The sequence below is a fragment of the Sphaeramia orbicularis genome, chromosome 7 (assembly GCF_902148855.1).
Source record: "Sphaeramia orbicularis chromosome 7, fSphaOr1.1, whole genome shotgun sequence".
Lineage (NCBI taxonomy): Eukaryota > Metazoa > Chordata > Actinopteri > Kurtiformes > Apogonidae > Sphaeramia > Sphaeramia orbicularis.
In genome coordinates this window covers 26,241,185-26,262,142 of record NC_043963.1, presented here as the reverse complement: position 1 = coordinate 26,262,142, position 20,958 = coordinate 26,241,185, and the positions used below count along the sequence as shown (strand labels likewise).

At 39.8% G+C, this 20,958-nt stretch overlaps 1 protein-coding gene across 2 annotated transcripts in view; it reads left to right on the top strand.

The window, feature by feature from the left end:
• The window catches only part of LOC115422873 (metabotropic glutamate receptor 4-like), a 277,054-nt gene that overhangs the window by 239,300 nt on the left and 16,796 nt on the right, over positions 1-20,958 (top strand). For both annotated transcript variants that reach the window (XM_030139485.1, XM_030139486.1), the window contains exon 7: positions 4,325-4,525. In XM_030139485.1, the coding sequence (XP_029995345.1) occupies positions 4,325-4,525 (201 nt within the window). The remainder of the gene's footprint in view (positions 1-4,324; positions 4,526-20,958) is intronic.

Sequence of the window (20,958 nt, the reverse complement as noted above, 5' to 3'; positions counted from 1 at the left end):
AAAGAGGGCACACATATAAAGACAGACAATCTCTCCCATCTCGACTCTCCCTGCAGAATACATTTATATAATAACAGGCTTTATTCAAACTTAACATTCAGAGCCTTGTCACTGATCGTAAATTGCCTCTTTTAAGCGAACAAATACTGGGGGACCATATAGATAATAACAACACAAACAAAATCCATTCATCTGTTTAAAGCTCGGACTTGCTCAAATGAAGTGTTTGTTAAGATAAGGAATATCTGCCACGAACATCACACGCTGCAAACAGCCTATGATTCCACAGCCGGGTCGTGTAGTTTCCTCTTATCTGATTGAGCTGTTTTGTTTCCGTCTTTTCTCATCTGGTGTGGATTAGGAGTGCAGCTAACTTGTGAATGAGCCAGTGGAAAGGCCAAGTATTTACTGGGCAACATGGAAGTTAAAATTAATTGAAAGCAGTGATGCACACAACTCAAATAGTGGCTCCCTTAATGACCATAAGCAGAACATTTAGATTATGAATTTATGTGTAGTTATTACCAAATGTCAGAGCCATAACAAATTAATTGGAAAATAACCTGCAAAATTATGACGGGGCCATTTTCCACCATAGCAAACTCATTACCAAACCAAACTGATAATGGTTACTTTTGTGAGTTTGTTACTGACATGAGTTATTACTCAGAATTAGTATTTCAAGTCTTTGTTTGATGACTCAGATGAAATTAGGCTCTGAAATACGAATGTACATATTTTCCTTCTGAAGTCGAGTGGAGCTGAAAATTGGGGTATTTAATTATTGTGAAATGCATTAACCTTCAAAACCGAGCTCCCTGACAGAAACTATCTACTATGTCAATTGAAATGAACTTTTATTACAGGTTGACAGTGTTTGTGGCTCGACATTAATGAACTCTTAAGAAACTGTCACATACAATAAAACGATGTTAAGTCAGTGTATTAGGCAGAAATGGAGGAACAAGGTGTGTAAAAAAAAAAAAAAAAAAAAAAAAAAGCGATGTGTAATATTCCAGTGCAACAGCATCATGGGCCTCTTTGCCCTGAAAAAATCTGTGTGTGTGTGTGTGTGTGTGGGGGGGGGGGGTTATTCCCAGCCGAAGACCTATTTGTACTTACACGGTGTCTTTACACAGGGTAATGCCCCCATTGAGATACACCCCAATAGTACAACCGCTACAATTTTGACATTGTACTACCCATGACAAGGTAAAACAACAATATATTGATAATTAGCATAGCTTGCTCAAAGCCATGCTAATTACCATTAATGCACCATTTTTTGCCCGTGCTTTTCAAAAATTTACCATGCAAATCACGGGTGCACAGCTCGCTGCCTATTAGACTGTGTCAAGTGTTATCTAAAGCCAAAGACCTGTCTTCCTCAACTACAAACCATATCAAATTTTACAAAAGGGTAACTGCTCTGTGATCCACTTATTTTAACAATGAAACACTGAGCAACTGTCCTTGTCTTGTTGCATTAGATTCACATTAATTCTAGCGCCCCCTTCTGGTTCACAGGTTGCAAATATGAGAAAGGTGTCACTCGAACACATAATAAACTGTAGTAAGTTTGGTTAAAGAATATTGAATAGTTTAGGGTCTGGAAACTAAGAAAGTGTGTGTATTTATTCTAGGTGGTTCACAGGTTGCTAATGAGGAAAGGGCACATATTTTTCCGGTCACATTCTCCAATAGTTTTACTAAAAACTGTGAATTTTGTAACTTGCAAAGTTATGTTTTAAAGTGGTTTTATGTCGCATTGATAATCCTGTTTATCCATAGTGGGAAAATACTGCATAGCAGAATGCACTCATAGCTACAAAAACACCAACTGATAGTGCCATGTATCCACAGACTGTACTCACTCACTCAAGTGTGAAGCTTATTGTTTTTACACACAATTGCATTATGGTATTAAATTTTCCCCTTCAACACAAACTCTGACAATTGGTCAACATATCACTATCCTATAATCTTCACATGCTGCAACAGCTGATAGTTACCTAGTTATACCTTTGTTAGTTTAGCTCTCTTTTTAGACAGCCACAGCAAAAACAACTAATTTAGCAAACATGATAACATAACATCGTAACATTATACATTCATATGCTTAGTTATCAAACTCACAAGTGTGGAAGAAATGTTGCAATTTCATCATCCAGTGGTAAAAATAACAGAAATGCTTCTATTTTTTACTACACTGTCTCTTTCCTTGACTCTGAAAGTTGTTTCTTTATGGTTCTCATCCTGAACATGGTCTTTGTGTTAGTTTTTAATGGTATGGGACACCAGCAGAGTGACTCCCTACTCCCTCTAGTGGTCACATACATCCACAGTGACATGTTGTAGGTGTAAATTCAGATCATATCGCTCGATATATATATATATATATATATATATATATATATATACACACAGGATGGGGAAGCAAAATTTACAATATTTTGAGGCAGGGATTGAAAGACAAATTAGTTTATTGAAAGTCATGAGAATTTAAATCTTCAAATCATATTTTACTGCATTTCTAACGATCTTGTTGTCTACCTCATGTTCAACTGCCATTTTTCTCATGAATTTGGTTGGATCCTTTAGGATTTTGGATTTGAGAGCTTTAATAAAAGCTTTGGTACGTTTTTTGTTGTTTCCTACACTTCCAGACTTTCTCGTAATAGTTTTGCTCATAGTCATTCTCTTCTTTACATTATAAACAGCCTTTATGGACACTCCAACTATTTTTGAAATCTCCTTTGGTGTGACGAGTGCATTCAGCAAATCACACACTCTTTGACGTTTGCTTTCCTGATTACTCATATGGGCAAAAGTTTCTGAAAAGGTATGGATAATAGTGTTAGGTATGATTATGACATCAGTATATGTTTGGTTTCAAAACAATTGACGTAGTGCCTGCTGAGAAAAAACAACTAAATGTTCACTGTAAATTTTGCTTCCCCACCATATATATATATATATATATATATATATATATATATATATATATATATATATATATATATATATATATATATATACACACACCGTATCTTCATATGTAAATACACCATATTGAACTGTTTGACATAACCACAGAACTCTATTCTAAACACCCACACTTATAATATTAGAATTACTACATAAAGCTCCTTTAAAATAATGCACACTATTTCAGACATGACATTGATGGCATGACTCAAGGATTAATAAAATATATTTGTCTCTCACCACTGACAGCTGTAAATATTTTATCAAAGTGAGGTCCCATGGGGTACACCCTGTACCTGAGGCAAAGCATCAGCCCTGAGTTGTTTATCGCAGGGTTCATTTTGTTTTGAATGCAGCCTTACATGACCTTTTGTCACTTGTGCTTGGCCTATCTGGCAATGCATTGGCTAATAAAAGGATTAAGCTGCTAATAGAAACCCTGATTGGTGATTAACACATTTTCAAAGCATTTGAGCAACCCGAGCTGATGATTAATATACACCTGTCATAACTAATTACATTAATGCTAGAGAATGATTAGGCCTGTCTTGCTTTGTCTTCCAGTCCTCCTCCACCACTCTATCACACTCTCTGCTCTTGATTAATAGATCTGATGATGTGGCACATGACTTGATTAACGCTCCACGATCATATAAACAAGACCCAAGAGCTGTCAGAAACAACCTACTAAACAGTAAATGTCCTCAATCAATTAAAGTTTGCTCTGACAAACTGTCACTCAGTTTAAAGGTTTAACCTACTTGCATTCTTAAGATCCAAAAAGGCGCAACGAAAATGCAGAGGTTGCACTGACAAAGGCAAATTAGGTGAATACGACACTGAAGGAGTGTTGTTGAATTATCCTGAGTGGGTCTAATCAGTGATTGACAGATGATTCTGTAAAAGGCTGCCTGAGATTTGTGAAGAGAGAATTTCTGATTGATGCATGGGAAAAAAAATAGTATATAATTAGCTGTTAATGTGCTGTATTCACATCTCTCAATAAATTAAATGTGTCAGAAAAAGATGGACTCACAATTGAGTAATCACGGCCTCTGAAAGGCTATCATTTTCTTGATTTTACACATCTGGCAATTATTGTTTACTTTGTGTGTATGTGATTGATGGTAAAGCAGCTTCTTTGTTCTGAATTTTCAAGCGTTTATATCAAATCTTATTGTCTAGATTGCTTGTAATGATTGCAGTGACAATCCAGCTGAGAAACGTGCCCCTTCAGACAGCAATAATTTATAAATCCAGTCCTTTGCAAACAATGAAGCATGACTGAATATTAAAAGTTATAATTTTGTGTTGTTCTTTTTTTTTTTTTGTGCAGACCATGAACGGATCGGGAAGGATTCATCATATGAACAGGAGGGAAAGGTCCAGTTTGTGATCGATGCAGTTTACGCCATGGCTCATGCTCTACATAACATGCACAAAGATCTTTGTCCTGGAAAGGTCGGCCTCTGCTCTAAGATGGAAACCATCAACGGCACTCTGCTGCTCAAGTACATCCGCAATGTTAACTTCACAGGTTTGTATTTCCTACTTTGACCTTGGTAGATTTACAGTAAGTTGCATTTCTTTTCCAAAAGCAATGTTTATATTATTGTATCATGCTAAAGCATTTGTGCAAGCAACATGTTTGTCCTATATTCAGGTTCAAACAACACGCTCATGCATTGGCTTTGTGAGTATTCACTGGCCTCCGATTATCAGGCTACTGAATATAAATTACTCACAGCAAATAAAAAAGGCAGAGATCCGTAGGAGGGTTGACAATCAGCAGAAGAACAGCGTGTTTTATCATAGATGCTGAGGCAAAGGAACAGTGTTTTGTGAGATTTCCCTTCCCCTTATCTTGTCAACATTGAATTGCCCACGCAAGAGATCTCCTGCATGAAGTGCACAGGCTGGGGAGTTAAAATTCGCATAAACAGGAAGGTGATGAGACTTAGCAGACATCACCGGCAAAAACAAGCACCATATGTCAGTGGGTGATGTGTGTAAACTTGAGCTTCCACTTTTGTGCTAATATCCATTACCAACAACTACATGCAGTATTTATGATAGCAGAGATAAGCGCAGCTGACAGGTGACAAGATTTTGACCCTTGCATTTCATTAGTCCAGCTACACCACTAATACTTAATACCTCTTTAATGTGTGAATTTCACTGGAGCCTACTGTACAACCAGAAAAAACATGACTACCTTATATAAACTGCATAAAAGTAAAAAGTGCACCATAGAACTTGCAGTACTCTGTATGAGAGTGTAAGAAACAATACTTGCGGAGAAGGTCATGTAAGCAGCATGAGCCTGGATTTAACCAGCTGGTATATGCAGAATGAGGTCTAACTTAGGTCAGCATTAGTGGATACACCAGCTTGAGGTAATTATACATCACACAAGAAAAGGGTCAGAGTGTTCAGACAATCAGGCAGGATGCAACAAGAACATGGGAACACAGACATCAAACTGTTCCACCACCACAGACACATATAGAGTAATGGATGTATTGAAGTTTGTGAAAATTACAGAGACCTCTAGGTGAGGGGCATTCGTAATGCTCTAAGTACATGACTGGAATAATTTAAGTCGAGAAAAAGCAATAAGGAATGAAACAACACACAGGTACTTGATCATGGTGGCTCAGTTTAATTCTCTGCAGCCATGCAATACGTGAGCACATGCAACTAAGCTGCGTTTGCAGGCAAGAAGTTAAACAGTTTGTCCTGCACTAATGATTCCTGCTGTTTGGGTGGAGGAAGAACATAAAAGAGATACAACAGTAATCTTTATAGGCTCCACTAGAGGAAATTCTCATTGTTGAAAAAAATTAAGCTGCTAGTAAGTCGCTGTTTTATAGTGAAGTCACACGTCTGTCAACCGCCAGAGAGACATAGACGTGGCTGGCGTTAACAGGAATCAACCAAATAAGTGAAGAGGAAAATGCAGAAAGTGCAGAAAATTGTAAATAAAAGAAAAAATTACATGTACTTAACATATAGATAAGAGTTTTTTTTCCTGATGTAGTCAACATAACCTTTACAGACTGAAATAATTTAAGTTAACCTGACACTTACAGTTACATTTGCAGTAGTTAGTATTCATCCCTAATGCATACTGAAAGGAAACTCTGCAGCGCTCAGCAGTGTTTTACTTGAGGCCCCATCTTCAAAGTCAAAACATTGTTTACCTGCTCCTGAGTATACTTATTATTATGTAAGCAGGTCAGTCCTCATTTGTGTAAAATAAAAAAATACTTTTGAGCACACTCATGAACTCATATTGGTATTTACACTTAACGTATCAATCAAATACAGGATCAAATAGTCTGTAATAAAGGATGTGTGTTACAGAAAAAAGTAGTTCATTATATATTATTTTATTCATGGTGTTATGTTACTGGAAGGCTTGTCAGCACTAAAGCCACTGGGGTTACAACAGGGAAGGCTAGAAAATCAATGCTACACATTACCGGAATACTGTCGTGCTTTTAAAAGTCTTAGGGCACAGTGGAATGGAGAATTTAAAAGGTTTGGAGGAAAACAACGGGAATGTCCACATGATCCCGTGCATTCTGGGAACAGTCTGAAGGCATCCATGCTGAGTAGAGGAAAGAAGACACCCAAAGCACAACAGATATTGTAGATGAAGTATTGATGTGCTGTATTAACATTGTAATCCCTGTGACGCCGAAGGAAACTACTGCTACATTTAAAGGAAAACCTTTTGAAATGTAGCTGCCGCTGATTTAATGATTTTTTTTATTTTATTTATTTCAATGGGACATTTTATTTCATAAATTAACCTTGCTAGATATACAGTTGTGCTCATAAGTTTACATACTCTAGCAGAATTTGTGATTCTTTGGCCATTTTTCAGAGAATATGAATGATAATACAAAAACTTTTCTTTCACTTCTGGCTAGTGGTTGGGTGAAGCCATTTATTTTTTCAAACAAGTACGTTTGCCCATTTTTAAATCATACTGACAACAGAAACTATCCAAATGACCCTGATCAAAAGTTTACATACCCTAGTTCTTAATACTCTGTATTGGCCCCTTTAGATTCGATTAGATTAGATGAAACTTTATTGTCATTGCACATGTCACAAGTACAAAGCAAAGAAATGCAGTTTCCATCTAACCAGAAGTGCTTTAGCAGTGATTAAATATTATATATTACAGGTTAAAATAGCATATAATAGCGTATTAATAATAATAATAATAATAATAATAATAATAATCTTTATTTATATAGCACTTTTCATACATTAAGACTGTAGCACAAAGTGCTTTACATATCAGTTTAAAATCAGTACCACCCCCCACCCACCCACACACACACAGACGCACGCATGCACATGCACACACACACACGCAAACCCACAAGCTCACACATACTTAAAAAGACTGACTGAGCACAGGTAAATCAGAGTGAAAAAGTAAAAGTAAAATAGGAGGCGCTGTCTCAGGGAGCCATCCGCACCAGGAGGCAGCCGCCGACATATTATACATATTATACAGTGTGTACAGGAAGTGCAGTATGAATGCTATATAGTATACATCTACTTGAATGTCTATTATGTACAGTAGTGCAAATGTGATGATTACAATATATACAAAATATATATGTACAGAATGTATATTAACCCTCCAGAATCCCATCCAGCAAGGCCCTTACTAAGCACCAAGTGTGCCTTTTTGGCACACTTGTGGAATAATGTCAAAAAATTTTCATACAGTTTGTTTTTAATTGTTTTACTTTTTTTTTTCTATTTCATCAACTTGAGCTATAAATAAAAATACCAAATACTCAATAATTGTCACATTTTTTAACCCTTTAAATGCCATGTTTGTAACGTAAACAAACCATTTTTTTGGATGCAAAAAACACAAAACATTTATTTTTTTTCAATATTCTACATAAAAAGTGGGTCACATATTATTTGATTTTTGCAGCCTGGCATATGTCAATGATTAACTCCAACACTGGTTAATTTGCATTATTATTTTTGGCGCTAGGTCAAATGTTCAAAAATACTACCATCTGTCACCAAGTGTGTGTAAAATGCACACCTATAAATCAAACTATTAAAAATTATATATTAGTGCTGGGCAGCGATTAAATTTTGTAATCGTGATTAATCGCGTGGATTTCTGCGATTAATCGCATAGTTGTTGGGGGGCATCAACAGCATGTATTGCCTTTTAGTGATATTTCAGACTGGAAGTACTCCGGTGATAAAAAATAATTGCACATCAGTGCTTCCAAACAACTGTGTCCTTCTCAACCCCACCATCTGAAGACATTTCAAATGAAAATGTCCATGTAAAAAAAACACTACTTTTACACATGTTTATATCCCCACCAGTGTATTTACAGTTGTGAGTGATTGACAGGAGTCTTAAGCCCACTAATAAGTACTAATACTAATAATCCCAATAATATGTGATGTTCAGTTGTTCAAAGCAAGCAAAAGGCGCCCTGAAGTGGTCAGAATAAGTGGCACTAACGTATGTTTTGTCCTTTCGATGTTACTGTAGTCAGTTCGAACATAAGAACGAACTAACAGACACGTTTCTTTCACTCTGTTTGTATGGCCCCAAAAACATTTGCTTGTGAGTATTTTATGTTCAGTTGTTGTAAGAATGAATAGAATAAAATATCTCTGATGTGAACCTTTGTTGCTGGATAAAAAGACGTTGTAAATCTTAAATTAAACTGTAAATGCTAATCGTTAGCGTGTCTATGGATTTTCCCATTCAAGTTAGCATCGAGATAAAATGACTGCTGTGGACCGGCAAAATAAAAGCATGAGTTTCAAAATAAGAGTCCGTATGTATAAATCAACTAAGACTTGCTTGAAAGGCAGAACAATAATAAAACGGCATTAACGTGAGATTTTTAAAAAATTGTCGGCGTTATTTTATGAATGCGTTAACGCTGTAATAACGCGTTAACTTGCCCACCCCTATAATATATTGATTTTTTTTTCTGCTGTAATTTGATTTTATTTTTGTAAATCAAGGTCAGTCCTAATCATACATATCAAATGGAAGAAATAGTGCGTTTTAGGCACACTTGGGAGACAGATGCTAGTCTTGTAATTTTCTTTTGTTTACAATGTGCAAATTTTAGTTGATGGCCAGAATTTTAAAGATCATGCAAAAGTGAACAACTTTTGAATTCTAACCTTATCTAAATTGTGAAAAATAATATGAAGTTTTTTAACACGAAGTGCAAAGTGTACCTAAAAGGCGCACCTGGATACCAGAGGGTTAATATCAATGACATCTTGAAGTCTTTTGTGGTAGTTGTGGATGAGGCATTTTATTTTCTCAGATGGTAAAGCTGCCCATTCTTGGAAAAACACCTTCAGTTCCTTTAAGATTTTGGGTTTTCTTGCATGAATTGCATGTTTGAGACCTCCCCAAAGTGGCTCAATGATACTGAGGTCAGGAGTCTGAGATGGACACTCCTTCACTTTTTTCTGCTGTAGCCAATGACAGGTCGACTTGGCCTTGTGTTTTGGATCATTGACATGTTGGAACATCCAAGACCGTCCCATGTGCATTCTGTCAGGATATGTAAACTTATGAGCACAACTGTAAACCTGACAGAGCACTAGTGCAAAATGTGCCGTGATTCATAGGTGACTGTAACATTGGGTCTCAACAAAGCCATTTAACGCTGTTTGTTTTCATGAGGTTTGATCCCTAATTTAATTTGGGCATCTTGAGGAAGCACTCACAAGATTATATTTCACGGTGAGGGAAACTGATTTGCTCAGATGTTACTAACAGTAATTAATCTGTGCTGAAAAGGTGAGGCTGTTACACACAAACAGTAATAGCCACTTTCCTTCATCTGAAATACTCTACTTCTACGTACTAATGTAACCACCTTTCGATGGAAGAGGAAATGTGTGGCGAATCTGTTACCATTTGTATTATTATGTGAAGCAAATGTGTTCATTAAAGACACAGAGTTCACAGAATCCACGTCCACACTTTTAAAGTTCAGCATGCATCTTATTTTGATCACATTTTCTAAAACACATGCAAACACATTAGACTCATCATGGCCTCCAGTAATGGCTTTTAATGGAGTTTAAGGGTCAATCTGTTTTATTCCTTTTAGCGATGTGGTATCCTGAATATTGTAATTTTGTTTGAACACATAATGATTAAATACGCCTCCTTGGACACCCCTACCTGTCTTAAAACTGGGAGAAAATAAAAGCCTGTTTGGAAATTCATGTGGCACATTAATCTGTGCTGTGCTGTTCTTCTGTCTAAGCTTGTCTTGATTGTTGATTTTTGTATTATTTTTTTAAGTTTTGCTTGTTCATATATATTGCTAAATTCCATTGCATGTCCGGAATAAATCATTAAATCAAAAGAAAAAACAAAACAAAACAATCTAATATGAAATTCAGGACAAAACATTTCACTGATCTATTTTTACTCATCATATAAATATATATATAAATATAAATATAAATATATATATATATGTATATATATATATATATATATATATATGTATATATATATATACACATACATACAGGGTGGGGAAGCAAAATTTACAATGAACATTTAGTTGTTTTTTCTCAGCAGGCACTACATCAATTGTTTTGAAACCAAACATATATTGATGTCATAATCATACCTAACACTATTATCCATACCTTTTCAGAAACTTTTGCCCATATGAGTAATCAGGAAAGCAAACGTCAAAGAGTGTGTGATTTGCTGAATGCACTCGTCACGCCAAAGGAGATTTCAAAAATAGTTGGAGTGTCCATAAAGACTGTTTATAATGTAAAGAAGAGAATGACTATGAGCAAAACTATTACCAGAAAGTCTGGAAGATACTATTAAAGAAGAATGGGAGAAGTTGTCACCCGAATATTTGAGGAACACTTGCGCAAGTTTCAGGAAGCGTGTGAAGGCAGTCATTGAGAAAGAAGGAGGACACACAGAATAAAAACATTTTCTATCATGTCAATTTTCTTGTGGCAAATAAATTGTGTGTGTGTGTGTCTGTATATATATATATATATATATATATATATATATATATATATATATATATATATATATATATGTATATATATACTAATCAATGCATAAAGTATTAAACACAGCATTATGAGTCCAAACCAACAAATTAAATAATTGCTTTTTCTGCAAATATTTCATTTCAAGGGCATTTATTCAGAACTTAACTTAGTGTCAGTATATTTTCGACTATGTGGCATGACTTTCATTCCTTAGAGTTTTGAAGTATAAAATAGGTACCAAACAAGATGTGTGTTAATATTTGCTGGCTCTGCATGACTTAAGAGGTGAAACTAATCAATTAATTGAATAGGTAGAAACATACATCCTATGAAATCCCTGTATTGCTTAGATGTGCAAGAAAACCATAATTGCTCATGACTCTGTTGTCTTAGACATGCCCTCTAGATAACGTATTAAGGTGATACTAATGCAATTAAACCCGATGGATTAAGATGAGACCCCTGGCTCCTGCATATTTGCAGATGGGAGAAAAAATGTGGTCTCAAAACCGCATACAGTTTTGTAATAACAAACAAAATTCAATACTATGACCTACTGAGAGGAACAAAGCAGTCAAATAAGTATTAGTCCTTTGACTCAAGTGAATGTACTACACTTTCAGATACATTTTCACAGGAGCTGAACACAGAGTAAAGTATGTGGGAGTCAAATATCAAGTGTCTTATGGTTGTTATGAAAATGCTATGATCTTCTGTCGTTTCTTGCAGCTATGATTAGTTATGTGTACTAGCTGCATGCTCACTTTAACCCATAAAGACCCACCGCTACTTTGGTGGCACTTCCAAAATAATTTTTATTATAATATTATCCACTGTATTTTGTGTTTTCTCAGTGTAAATCATATATTTTCCTATATTTAATTTACTGATCATGTAGATGTTCATTAAACTCAGATTTAAAGTAGAAGGTTTTTATATAAAAAACAGAGAAAACTGAAGAAAAAGTGACTTGTTCAGTTAAATACATCATTAACTGAACATAAACCCAGTGTGTCCATCCACTGTCACTGATCAAACTCCATAGGTTTTACTGGTGAAACAATGTTGTAGAAGATGGCAGTGTTTCCACTGTAACGACGGAGCCTCTGAACATCCAAATGGGTCATATCTGATAACCATGAAAAGATGACAAACTGCATTTTACACCAAATATTTACATGGATTGATAGGATTAGTGGACCAACAGGTATTAAACAGTTACATAAGTAGATGGTTTAAGTTGATGGTGGATGTTTGGGTCTTTATGGGTTAAATAGGCTACCGCAAAAGAACGTACAATGAAAACTTTCCTCATGAAGTTAAAAATGATATCAACATAAACTTTTTCATTATTAAACATCTTGAAATATTTTTGTGCTGATTTCCAAATCAATCTTTCTCAACATTTGGCCTTTGCTTAGGGATTTATCACCTTTTATTATAATATTATTTGCTGCATTTGGCATTTTCCCCTAAAAATCAAGTATTTTCTGATATTTAATTTACTGCTCAGGTAGATGTTTATAAAAGCTCAAGTGTAAATCCAAAGGTTATTATACCAAAACAGAGGAAACTGAAGAAAAAGTTACTTTTTCAGCAAAATATATCATTAACTGAGCATAAAAACAAGTGGCTTCCACCTCTGTGATTTATCAAACTAATACTTTTTTTTTTTTTTTTTGTAAATCAATGTTGCAGAGTATGGTGGTGTTTCCATGTTCATTATGGAGTCTCCGAATGTCCAAATAGGTCATATTTGATCTCACTGAAAAGCAGAGAAACTGCATTTTACCTGAATTATTTAAATGTATTGATAAGATTAGTGCTTCAAAAGTTATTCAACATTTCAGATCAATAGATGCTTTAGGTCCTTAAGGGTTAATATGAACTGAATGGCACATATTTGGAAAATTTGGGTTTCACTGTCTTTAAATACTCTAAAAATAAAATTAGATTATCATGTATTGTTGAAGCTATTCAGCAAATGCCCATCAATTCAACCTCCCTTTACTACGAAAGTAATAAGCTAACATTAGGTAGCTGATGCTGAGCTAAACAGTGTTTGCTTACAGCCCATAGGTGCCAATATTAATTTTTTACCTATTAAGTTATTAACCTCTCAGACTGTTTTCAGGCGCTTGATAAAATTAGACGTGATGGATCCAGCATCTTTGATTTTTATTCTGCAGATGCTGCAGTTGTCGATTATTTTATTTGCCCCTTGAGTGCAGTTACTGTAGCCAAAGCTGATAAGGTGAAATAAGGCCCAGTAGTCTCAGCTGAGGTTGCCATCATTACTGCCGTTGTTGTTTCTGCGGTCGTGCACATGCATAAGGTTACAAATGGTAATGGGGAGGGAATGCCATTCAGCTAAACAGACAAGAGATCATGATGAAGTACTTACAAGGTATAAATTGTGTATGAGTGCCAAATCAGAAGTCTGAGTCTCAATACATGGGCATGATACATTATATTTATTTGTTATATGATATATAGAGGGCAATGGGTGCAGTGTTTATTTATTTGTAGTGTGTTCTTTATTAAAACTGATTTTCTGATATGTGGCAAACACACCAATCAACATCAAAAATCACCTAAATTCAGAGAATTTAATTGGAAAAATCGAATTTGTTATTTCATCACACCTAAAATTAAAACTCCCCTTTGAACTGCCACCTTATCGTGGTGGGGGAGTTTGAGTGCCCGAATGATCCCAGGAGCTATGTTGTCGGGGGCTTTATGCCCCTGGTAGGGTCTCCCAAGGCAAACAGGTCCAGGGTGACGGGCCAGACTAAGAGCAGTTCAGAAGCCCCTATGAAGAAGAAACATCATAAGAAAGTGACGTCGCCCGGTACGGCGCAGCCGGGGCCCCACCCTGGAGCCAGGCCTGGGGTTGGGGCTCGTATGCAAGCGCCTGGTGGTCGGACCTATGCCCACAGGGTCCGGCCGGGCCCAGCCCGAAAGAGCGACGTGGGTCCGCCCTCCGATGGACTCACCACCCATCGAGGGAATCATAGGGGCCGGGTGCAGTGTGGATTGGGTGACAGTCGAAGGCAGGGAGCCCGACAACCCGATCCCCGGACACGGAGTCTAGCTCTTGGGACATGGAATGTCACTTCGCTGGGGGGGAAGGAGCCAGAGCTTGTGAGGGAGGTTGAGAGATACCGTCTAGACATAGTCAGGCTCACCTCCACACACAGCCTGGGCTCTGGAACCCAACCCCTCGAAAGGGGCTGGACTCTCCACTTCTCTGGCGTTGCCCACGGTGAGAGGCGGCGGGCTGGTGTGGGCTTACTCATAGCCCCTCAGCTCAGCCGCCATGTGTTGGAGTTCACCCCGGTGAAAGAGAGGGTCGCGTCCCTACGCCTTCGGGTTGGGGACAGGTGCCTCACTGTTGTTTCAGCCCACGGGCCGAACAGCAGTGCAGAATACCCAGCCTTCTTGGAGTCCCTGGGAGGGGTGCTGGATGGTGCTCCGACTGGGGACTCCATTGTTCTCCTGGGTGACTTCAATGCCCACGTGGGCAACGACAGTGAGACCTGGAGGGGGGTGATGGGGAGGAACGGCCTCCCTGATCTGAACCCGAGTGGTGTTCTGTTATTGGACTTCTGTGCTAGTCACAGTTTGTCCATAACAAACACCATGTTCCAGCACAGGGATGTCCATAAGTGCACTTGGCACCAGGACACCCTAGGCCGGAGGTCGATGATCGACTTCATTGTCGTATCATCAGACCTCCGGCCGCGTGTTTTGGACACTTGGGTGAAGAGAGGGGCAGAGCTGTCAACCGATCACCACCTGGTGGTGAGTTGGATCCGCTGACGAAGGAGAAAACCGGACCGACTCGGCAGGCCCAAACGTGTTGTGAGGGTCTGTTGGGAACGTCTGGCAGAACCCGACGTCAGTGCGGTCTTCAACTCCCACCTCCGGGAGAGCTTCTCCCAGATCCCGGGGGAGGCTGGGGACATTGAGTCCGAGTGGACCATGTTCTCCACCTCCATTGTCGAAGCGGCTGCTCGGAGCTGTGGTCGCAAGGTCTCCGGTGCCTGTCGTGGAGGCAATCCCCGAACCCGGTGGTGGACCCCGAAAGTAAGGGATGCTGTCAAGCTGAAGAAGGAGTCTTATCGGGGCTTGTTGGCCCGTGGGACTCCCGAGGCAGCTGATGGGTACCGGAAGGCCAAGCGTGCTGCAGCTCAGGCAGTTGTGGAGGCAAAAACTCGGGTCTGGGTGGAGTTCGGGGAGGCCATGGAGGAGGACTATCGGTCGGCCTCGAGGAAATTCTGGCAAACCATCCGGCGCCTAAGGAGGGGAAAGCAGTGCACCACAAACACTGTTTACAGTGGAAGTGGGGAGCTGCTGATCTCGACTGGGGATGTTGTCGGGCGGTGGAAGGAATACTTCGAGGATCTCCTCAATCCCACTGCCACGTCTTCCATAGAAGAAGCAGAGGCTGAGGTCTCAGAGGTTGACTCGTCCATCACCCAAGCTGAAGTCACTGAGGTGGTTGGCAAGCTCCTCGGTGGCAGGGCACCGGGGGTGGATGAGATTCGCCCTGAGTACCTTAAGTCTCTGGATGTGCAGGGACTGTCTTGGTTGACATGTCTCTGTAACATCGTGTGGCGGTCGGGGACAGTACCTCTGGATTGGCAGACCGGGGTGGTGGTTCCCCTTTTTAAGAAAGGGGACCGGAGGATGTGCTCCAACTATAGGGGGATCACACTCCTCAGCCTCCCGGGGAAAGTCTATTCCAGGGTACTGGAGAGGAGGATCCAACCGATAGTAGAACCTCGGATCCAGGAGGAACAATGCGGTTTTCGTCCTGGTTGTGGAACGCTGGACCAGCTCTATACTCTCCATCGGGTGCTTGAGGGTTCATGGGAGTTTGCCCAACCAGTCCACATGTGTTTTGTGGATCTGGAGAAGGCGTTCGACCGTGTCCCTCGTGGTATCCTGTGGGGGGTGCTTCAGGAGTATGGGGTCCGGGGCCCTTTTTTAAGGGCAGTCCGGTCCTTGTATGACCGAAGCAGGAGCCTGGTTCGCATTGCCGGCAGTAAGTCAGACCTGTTCCAGGTGCATCTTGGACTCCAGCAGGGCTGCCCTTTGTCACCGGTTCTGTTCATAATTTTTATGGACAGAATTTCTAGGCGCAGCCAAGGGCTGGAGGGGGTCCGGTTTGGGGACCACAGGATTTCATCTCTGCTTTTTGCAGATGATGTTGTCCTGTTGGCCTCATCGAACCTGGACCTTCAGCGTGCACTGGGGCGGTTTGCAGCCGAGTGTGACGCGAGCGGGATGAGGGTCAGCACCTCCAAATCCGAGGCCATGGTTCTCGACCGGAAAAAGGTGGTCTGCCCTCTCCGGGTCGGTGGGGAGTCTTTGCCTCAAGTGGAGGAGTTTAAGTATCTCGGGGTCTTGTTCACGAGTGAGGGAAGGATGGAGCGTGAGATTGACAGACGGATCGGTGCAGCGTCTGCAGTGATGCAGTCGCTGTACCGGTCGGTTGTGGTAAAGAAGGAGCTGAGCCGAGAGGCGAAGCTCTCGATTTACCGGTCAATCTACGTTCCTACCCTCACCTATGGTCATGAGCTTTGGGTCATGACCGAAAGGACAAGATCCCGGATACAAGCAGTTGAAATGAGTTTCCTCCGTCGGGTGGCTGGGCACACCCTTAGAGATAGGGTGAGGAGCTCAGTCACCAGGGAGGAGCTCGGAGTAGAGCCGCTGCTCCTCCGCGTCGAGAGGGGCCAGCTGAGGTGGCTCGGGCATCTGTTTCGGATGCCTCCTGGACGCCTCCCTGGGGAGGTGTTCCGGGCATGTCCCACCGGGAGGAGACCTCGGGGAAGACCCAGGACATGTTGGAGAGACTATGTCTCTCGGCTGGCCTGGGAACGCCTCGGGGTCCCCCCGGAAGAGCTGGAAGAAGTGTCTGGGGAGAGGGAAGTCTGGGCATCCCTGCTTAGACTGTTACCCCCGCGACCCGGCCCCGGATAAGCGGAAGATAATGGATGGATGGACTAAAATTAAAAGTAAACAAATGAATACTTAACAGCCATGTTGGAGACTTTGTAACCACATGGATTCAGATCACACACACATTTTGGAAATGCACAAATATTCAACCCTTCTGGGGGAATGTTCACTCAGCTCTCTGTAGTCACTTTTCCATTGGACATATACGCAAAACTTTACCGATATTTACTAAATGTCGAAAAAACAGAAGTGTGTAATGTCGTTTTTTTCCATTAAATCACAAATGCGATATTTTATTATTGTAAGATGACATGAGAAGTCATTCCATAAACATGGTGACAGGCATAAATATCGTGTTGATTTACAGACATACTCATTATACACACACACACACACACATATATATATATATATATATATTTATCCTCGCTTGTTGTAACGTCCGTCAACATCCAGTCTTTTTTATTCACATGACTCTAGTTGCAGAAAAAGGTCTTTCCATTGCAGTTTTGCATGATATACCATTTGTGCTACGCCTGAAAAACCACCTCTTGCCAGTGCAGAATCTTTTAATCGAAAAACGAGAGTTTTGGCGAAATTGTTGTTTTTCCATTAGGTACATTTTTTTGCGCAAGTTATATTCACGCAATTTGAGGGTCAATGGAAAATCAACTTCTGATGTGTTGGAATATCAAATCCCAAATTCTTGTCTTGTTCTGTGCCTCAGACGTTTGGAAAAAATGGTGCATAAAGGAGACCGATATCTTGTCCAGATCCTCCTGGTGGCCGGGAAGAAGGCCATAACAAAGAACTGGCTTAAGACTGATGCTCCGTCTTACAAACAATGGCTTTCAATCACAGATGATATACTTGTCATGGAACATCTTACATATAATCTGAAGTTGAAAGAAAATCTCTACAAGAAACTGGGGGAAATGGCTGACAGTCAGGGAAAAATGTGTCTATTAAGGGACCTAAACACATTCTGACACACAACACAGGCTCTTCTTTTCATTCGTTTGCTTTCTGTTCTTGTGTTTATTTTCTTGCTTCTCAACTTGAGGAGATCAGATTGCATTATACAGATAAAAATGAGAAATAAATAAAAATTGTTTAAAAAAAAAAAAGAAAAAAAAACCCCTGATTTTCCTCTGTGTAATTGTGAGGTACGGGCTTCAAAAGTGGATGAGATATTTGCTTTTTTTATTCATGGTATCGGGTAAACTAGTCCATGCTGAGGAGCAGAAGTAGACACAGCCAAATACAGTCTACTCCTGACAGGATTGGCTTGACCTTCTGCTGTTTGCAAAGTTAACTGGCGTAAGACACAACATCCCCACTGAACCATTAAGGACGAGACTTCAGGGAATCTAAGCAGGAATAAAGAGAAACAGGAGGGTGTGAGGGTGAGAGCATGAAGGAGAACTTCTAAATCAGCTCAATGATATATTACTATGGTGAATGTTCGCTCTTCAACTGACAAGCTGGAGCAACTGGAGACCTTCCTCCCTTAGGAAGAACATATATTTGGAGAGCAGCCATGTTTGCTTCACTACCATGTGGCTTACAGATTATATACTGTGCATGAGTCTACCACCAGCGGAGTGTTTTCTTGGTGTTATGACAATGAAGCTAAGAGTGCACAGAAAACAAGGAGACCTCAAAGAACATACTGTACATGCAACAAGGACATTCAACTTTTAGCATTTGTTTTTGAGATCCATACTAGTTGTCCAGGGAATTTACAGTTGGACTTGTCATTGCAGTTTATATTCCAACATCTGCTAACAACAAAGGAACAAACACATTCATGATTCTCTGTGGAGACTTCAGCCATGCCTCTTCTTTAACATTCTGCCAAAATCTACACAGTTATTGGCTGCACAACAAAAAGAGACTACTCCGGACCTTTTATGTGCCAATGTAAAAAACCCATACAAATCCATGTTACCACATCAGATCAGAACCTCATGAACTTCCTTCCTACTTCCACCCCAGTTGTTAAAAGTGTCTCCGTCACTTCTACAACTCTAAAACTTTATTCTCATGAAGTAGACGAATCTCTGCAGCATTGCTTCATATTAACACATTGAGTCGTCCTCTGAGACTCATTTGAAGATGATATTGAAGGACTTGGAGTGTGTGTCGTGGCATAAATCAGTTTTGTGCTGATAATAGCATACCCTGCAGAGAAATTTGGTTCTTCCTGAACAACAAATCTCGGGTTACAAGCAACCTAATAAGCACTGTTAAACCAGAAGGAAGGGGCTTTAAGAGAGCAGGGAAGGTGATAATTAGAGCGAGGCAACAAGTCTACAAGAAAAAAACTGGAATAACAAATGCAGGTTGGGACTGGCATGAGAAAGATTGCAAGTGTCAAGAAAAAGGGAAAAAGGCATCTTGAGGGAGATTAGGACCAGGCTGATGACCTGACACCTCCTACCCATCCAACCCTGTCTGTGGCTCGTAACCTTTCCCCCATCATCTTACCCACAACCTCACTCAGAACACTCTACTTATCACAGGTCAGGAAATGACTGAACAGAAAGAAGCAGAGGAAGCCCCAGAGTACATATAGCTGTGAAATTTTCACACTCTTACACAACCTGAGAGTATGGTAAATATGTCACACAGTTCACCAGAGTCAATGTAACTGTCACCTTGCCGACCCATAAAGAGCAAAGCCACAGATCCTCTACTAACATCAGAGCTGATGATTTTTTCATCTATATGCGTCATCTTTCTTTTAACACTCGATGTGACTATTGCACATTGTGATGATGAAGCCAGAACAATGTCTTGTGCCCTATTTAACCCTTTATCAGGCAAGTGACTATTTTTGGTCATTTGTGCATACATTACAAGACAGTGAGTCAACAATCTCAGGTCAAATGTGGTCTACAGGGTCTATAAGGTCCACCTCTGCATGAACAGTGAGTGTACCTGCTTTGTTAGGTACCATGAAGTAATGGTACTAATGTAAGGAATAATGTTCAAAGGGATAATGTGGATGTTGACAAGTGTCTGGATCAGCACTCATGTTGATCTAATGTTCTAAAAGTGATGTTCTAATGTTCTAAAATACATGTTCCTTTAACCTTATGTGTGTTTTTTTCAGAATTTATGGGTAAGGAACCAAATATGGCAACTTCATTAACCTTGATTTTCTACATAATGAATAAAATGTGAAAAATTTCACTAAAGTAATAAAGTCTTGTTGTGTCCAGTATCACACAAAAGTTGAAATGTTGAATTTCAGAGTATTTCTATGAGTGCCCTATAAACAGTTGATACAATCCAGCCAGGTTTGCTAAAAAGGCTGCTGGTAGAGTCAGCACTGATCTCCTGGATCAGGGTTTACCCAACTTGCACACCACTGTAGGTGTGTCTGCAGAAATGTGCCTCTGGAAAACTCCTGAGCACAAGTCAATACACTGGACAACCACTGCAGCACCAACAGTTGCTTCTTTCAGACTTTTTTTTTTGATGACTCCAATTGTGGAGTGCATTCATGGAGGATATAAAGCAGGCTACAGAGGCACTACTGTGGATATAATTGACTGCTGAGAGCCACCATTAGTTCTGTGTATCATAGACTAAGAAGACGATGGGGGATTACAGGAGAAAGAAGCATATACCAGTCGTCATATTCAGGTAGAATTCATTTCTAGCTACAAATACCTTCTAGTGTAGCTGGAAACTGGACTGTGCTACATGAAAAAGAGCCAAAGGTATCTATAGGAAGAAGGCTGAGATTCTTCAATATCTGCAGGGTCTGCAATACCTCACACTACCTTCGTGATCCGGTGTTTAATGCACAGAAGTAGATCATGGTGTATTCAATTCAATTTTATTCACAGTGTCAAATCACAACATGAAATTATCTTAAAGCACTTAATGCAGTAAGGTCAAGACCTT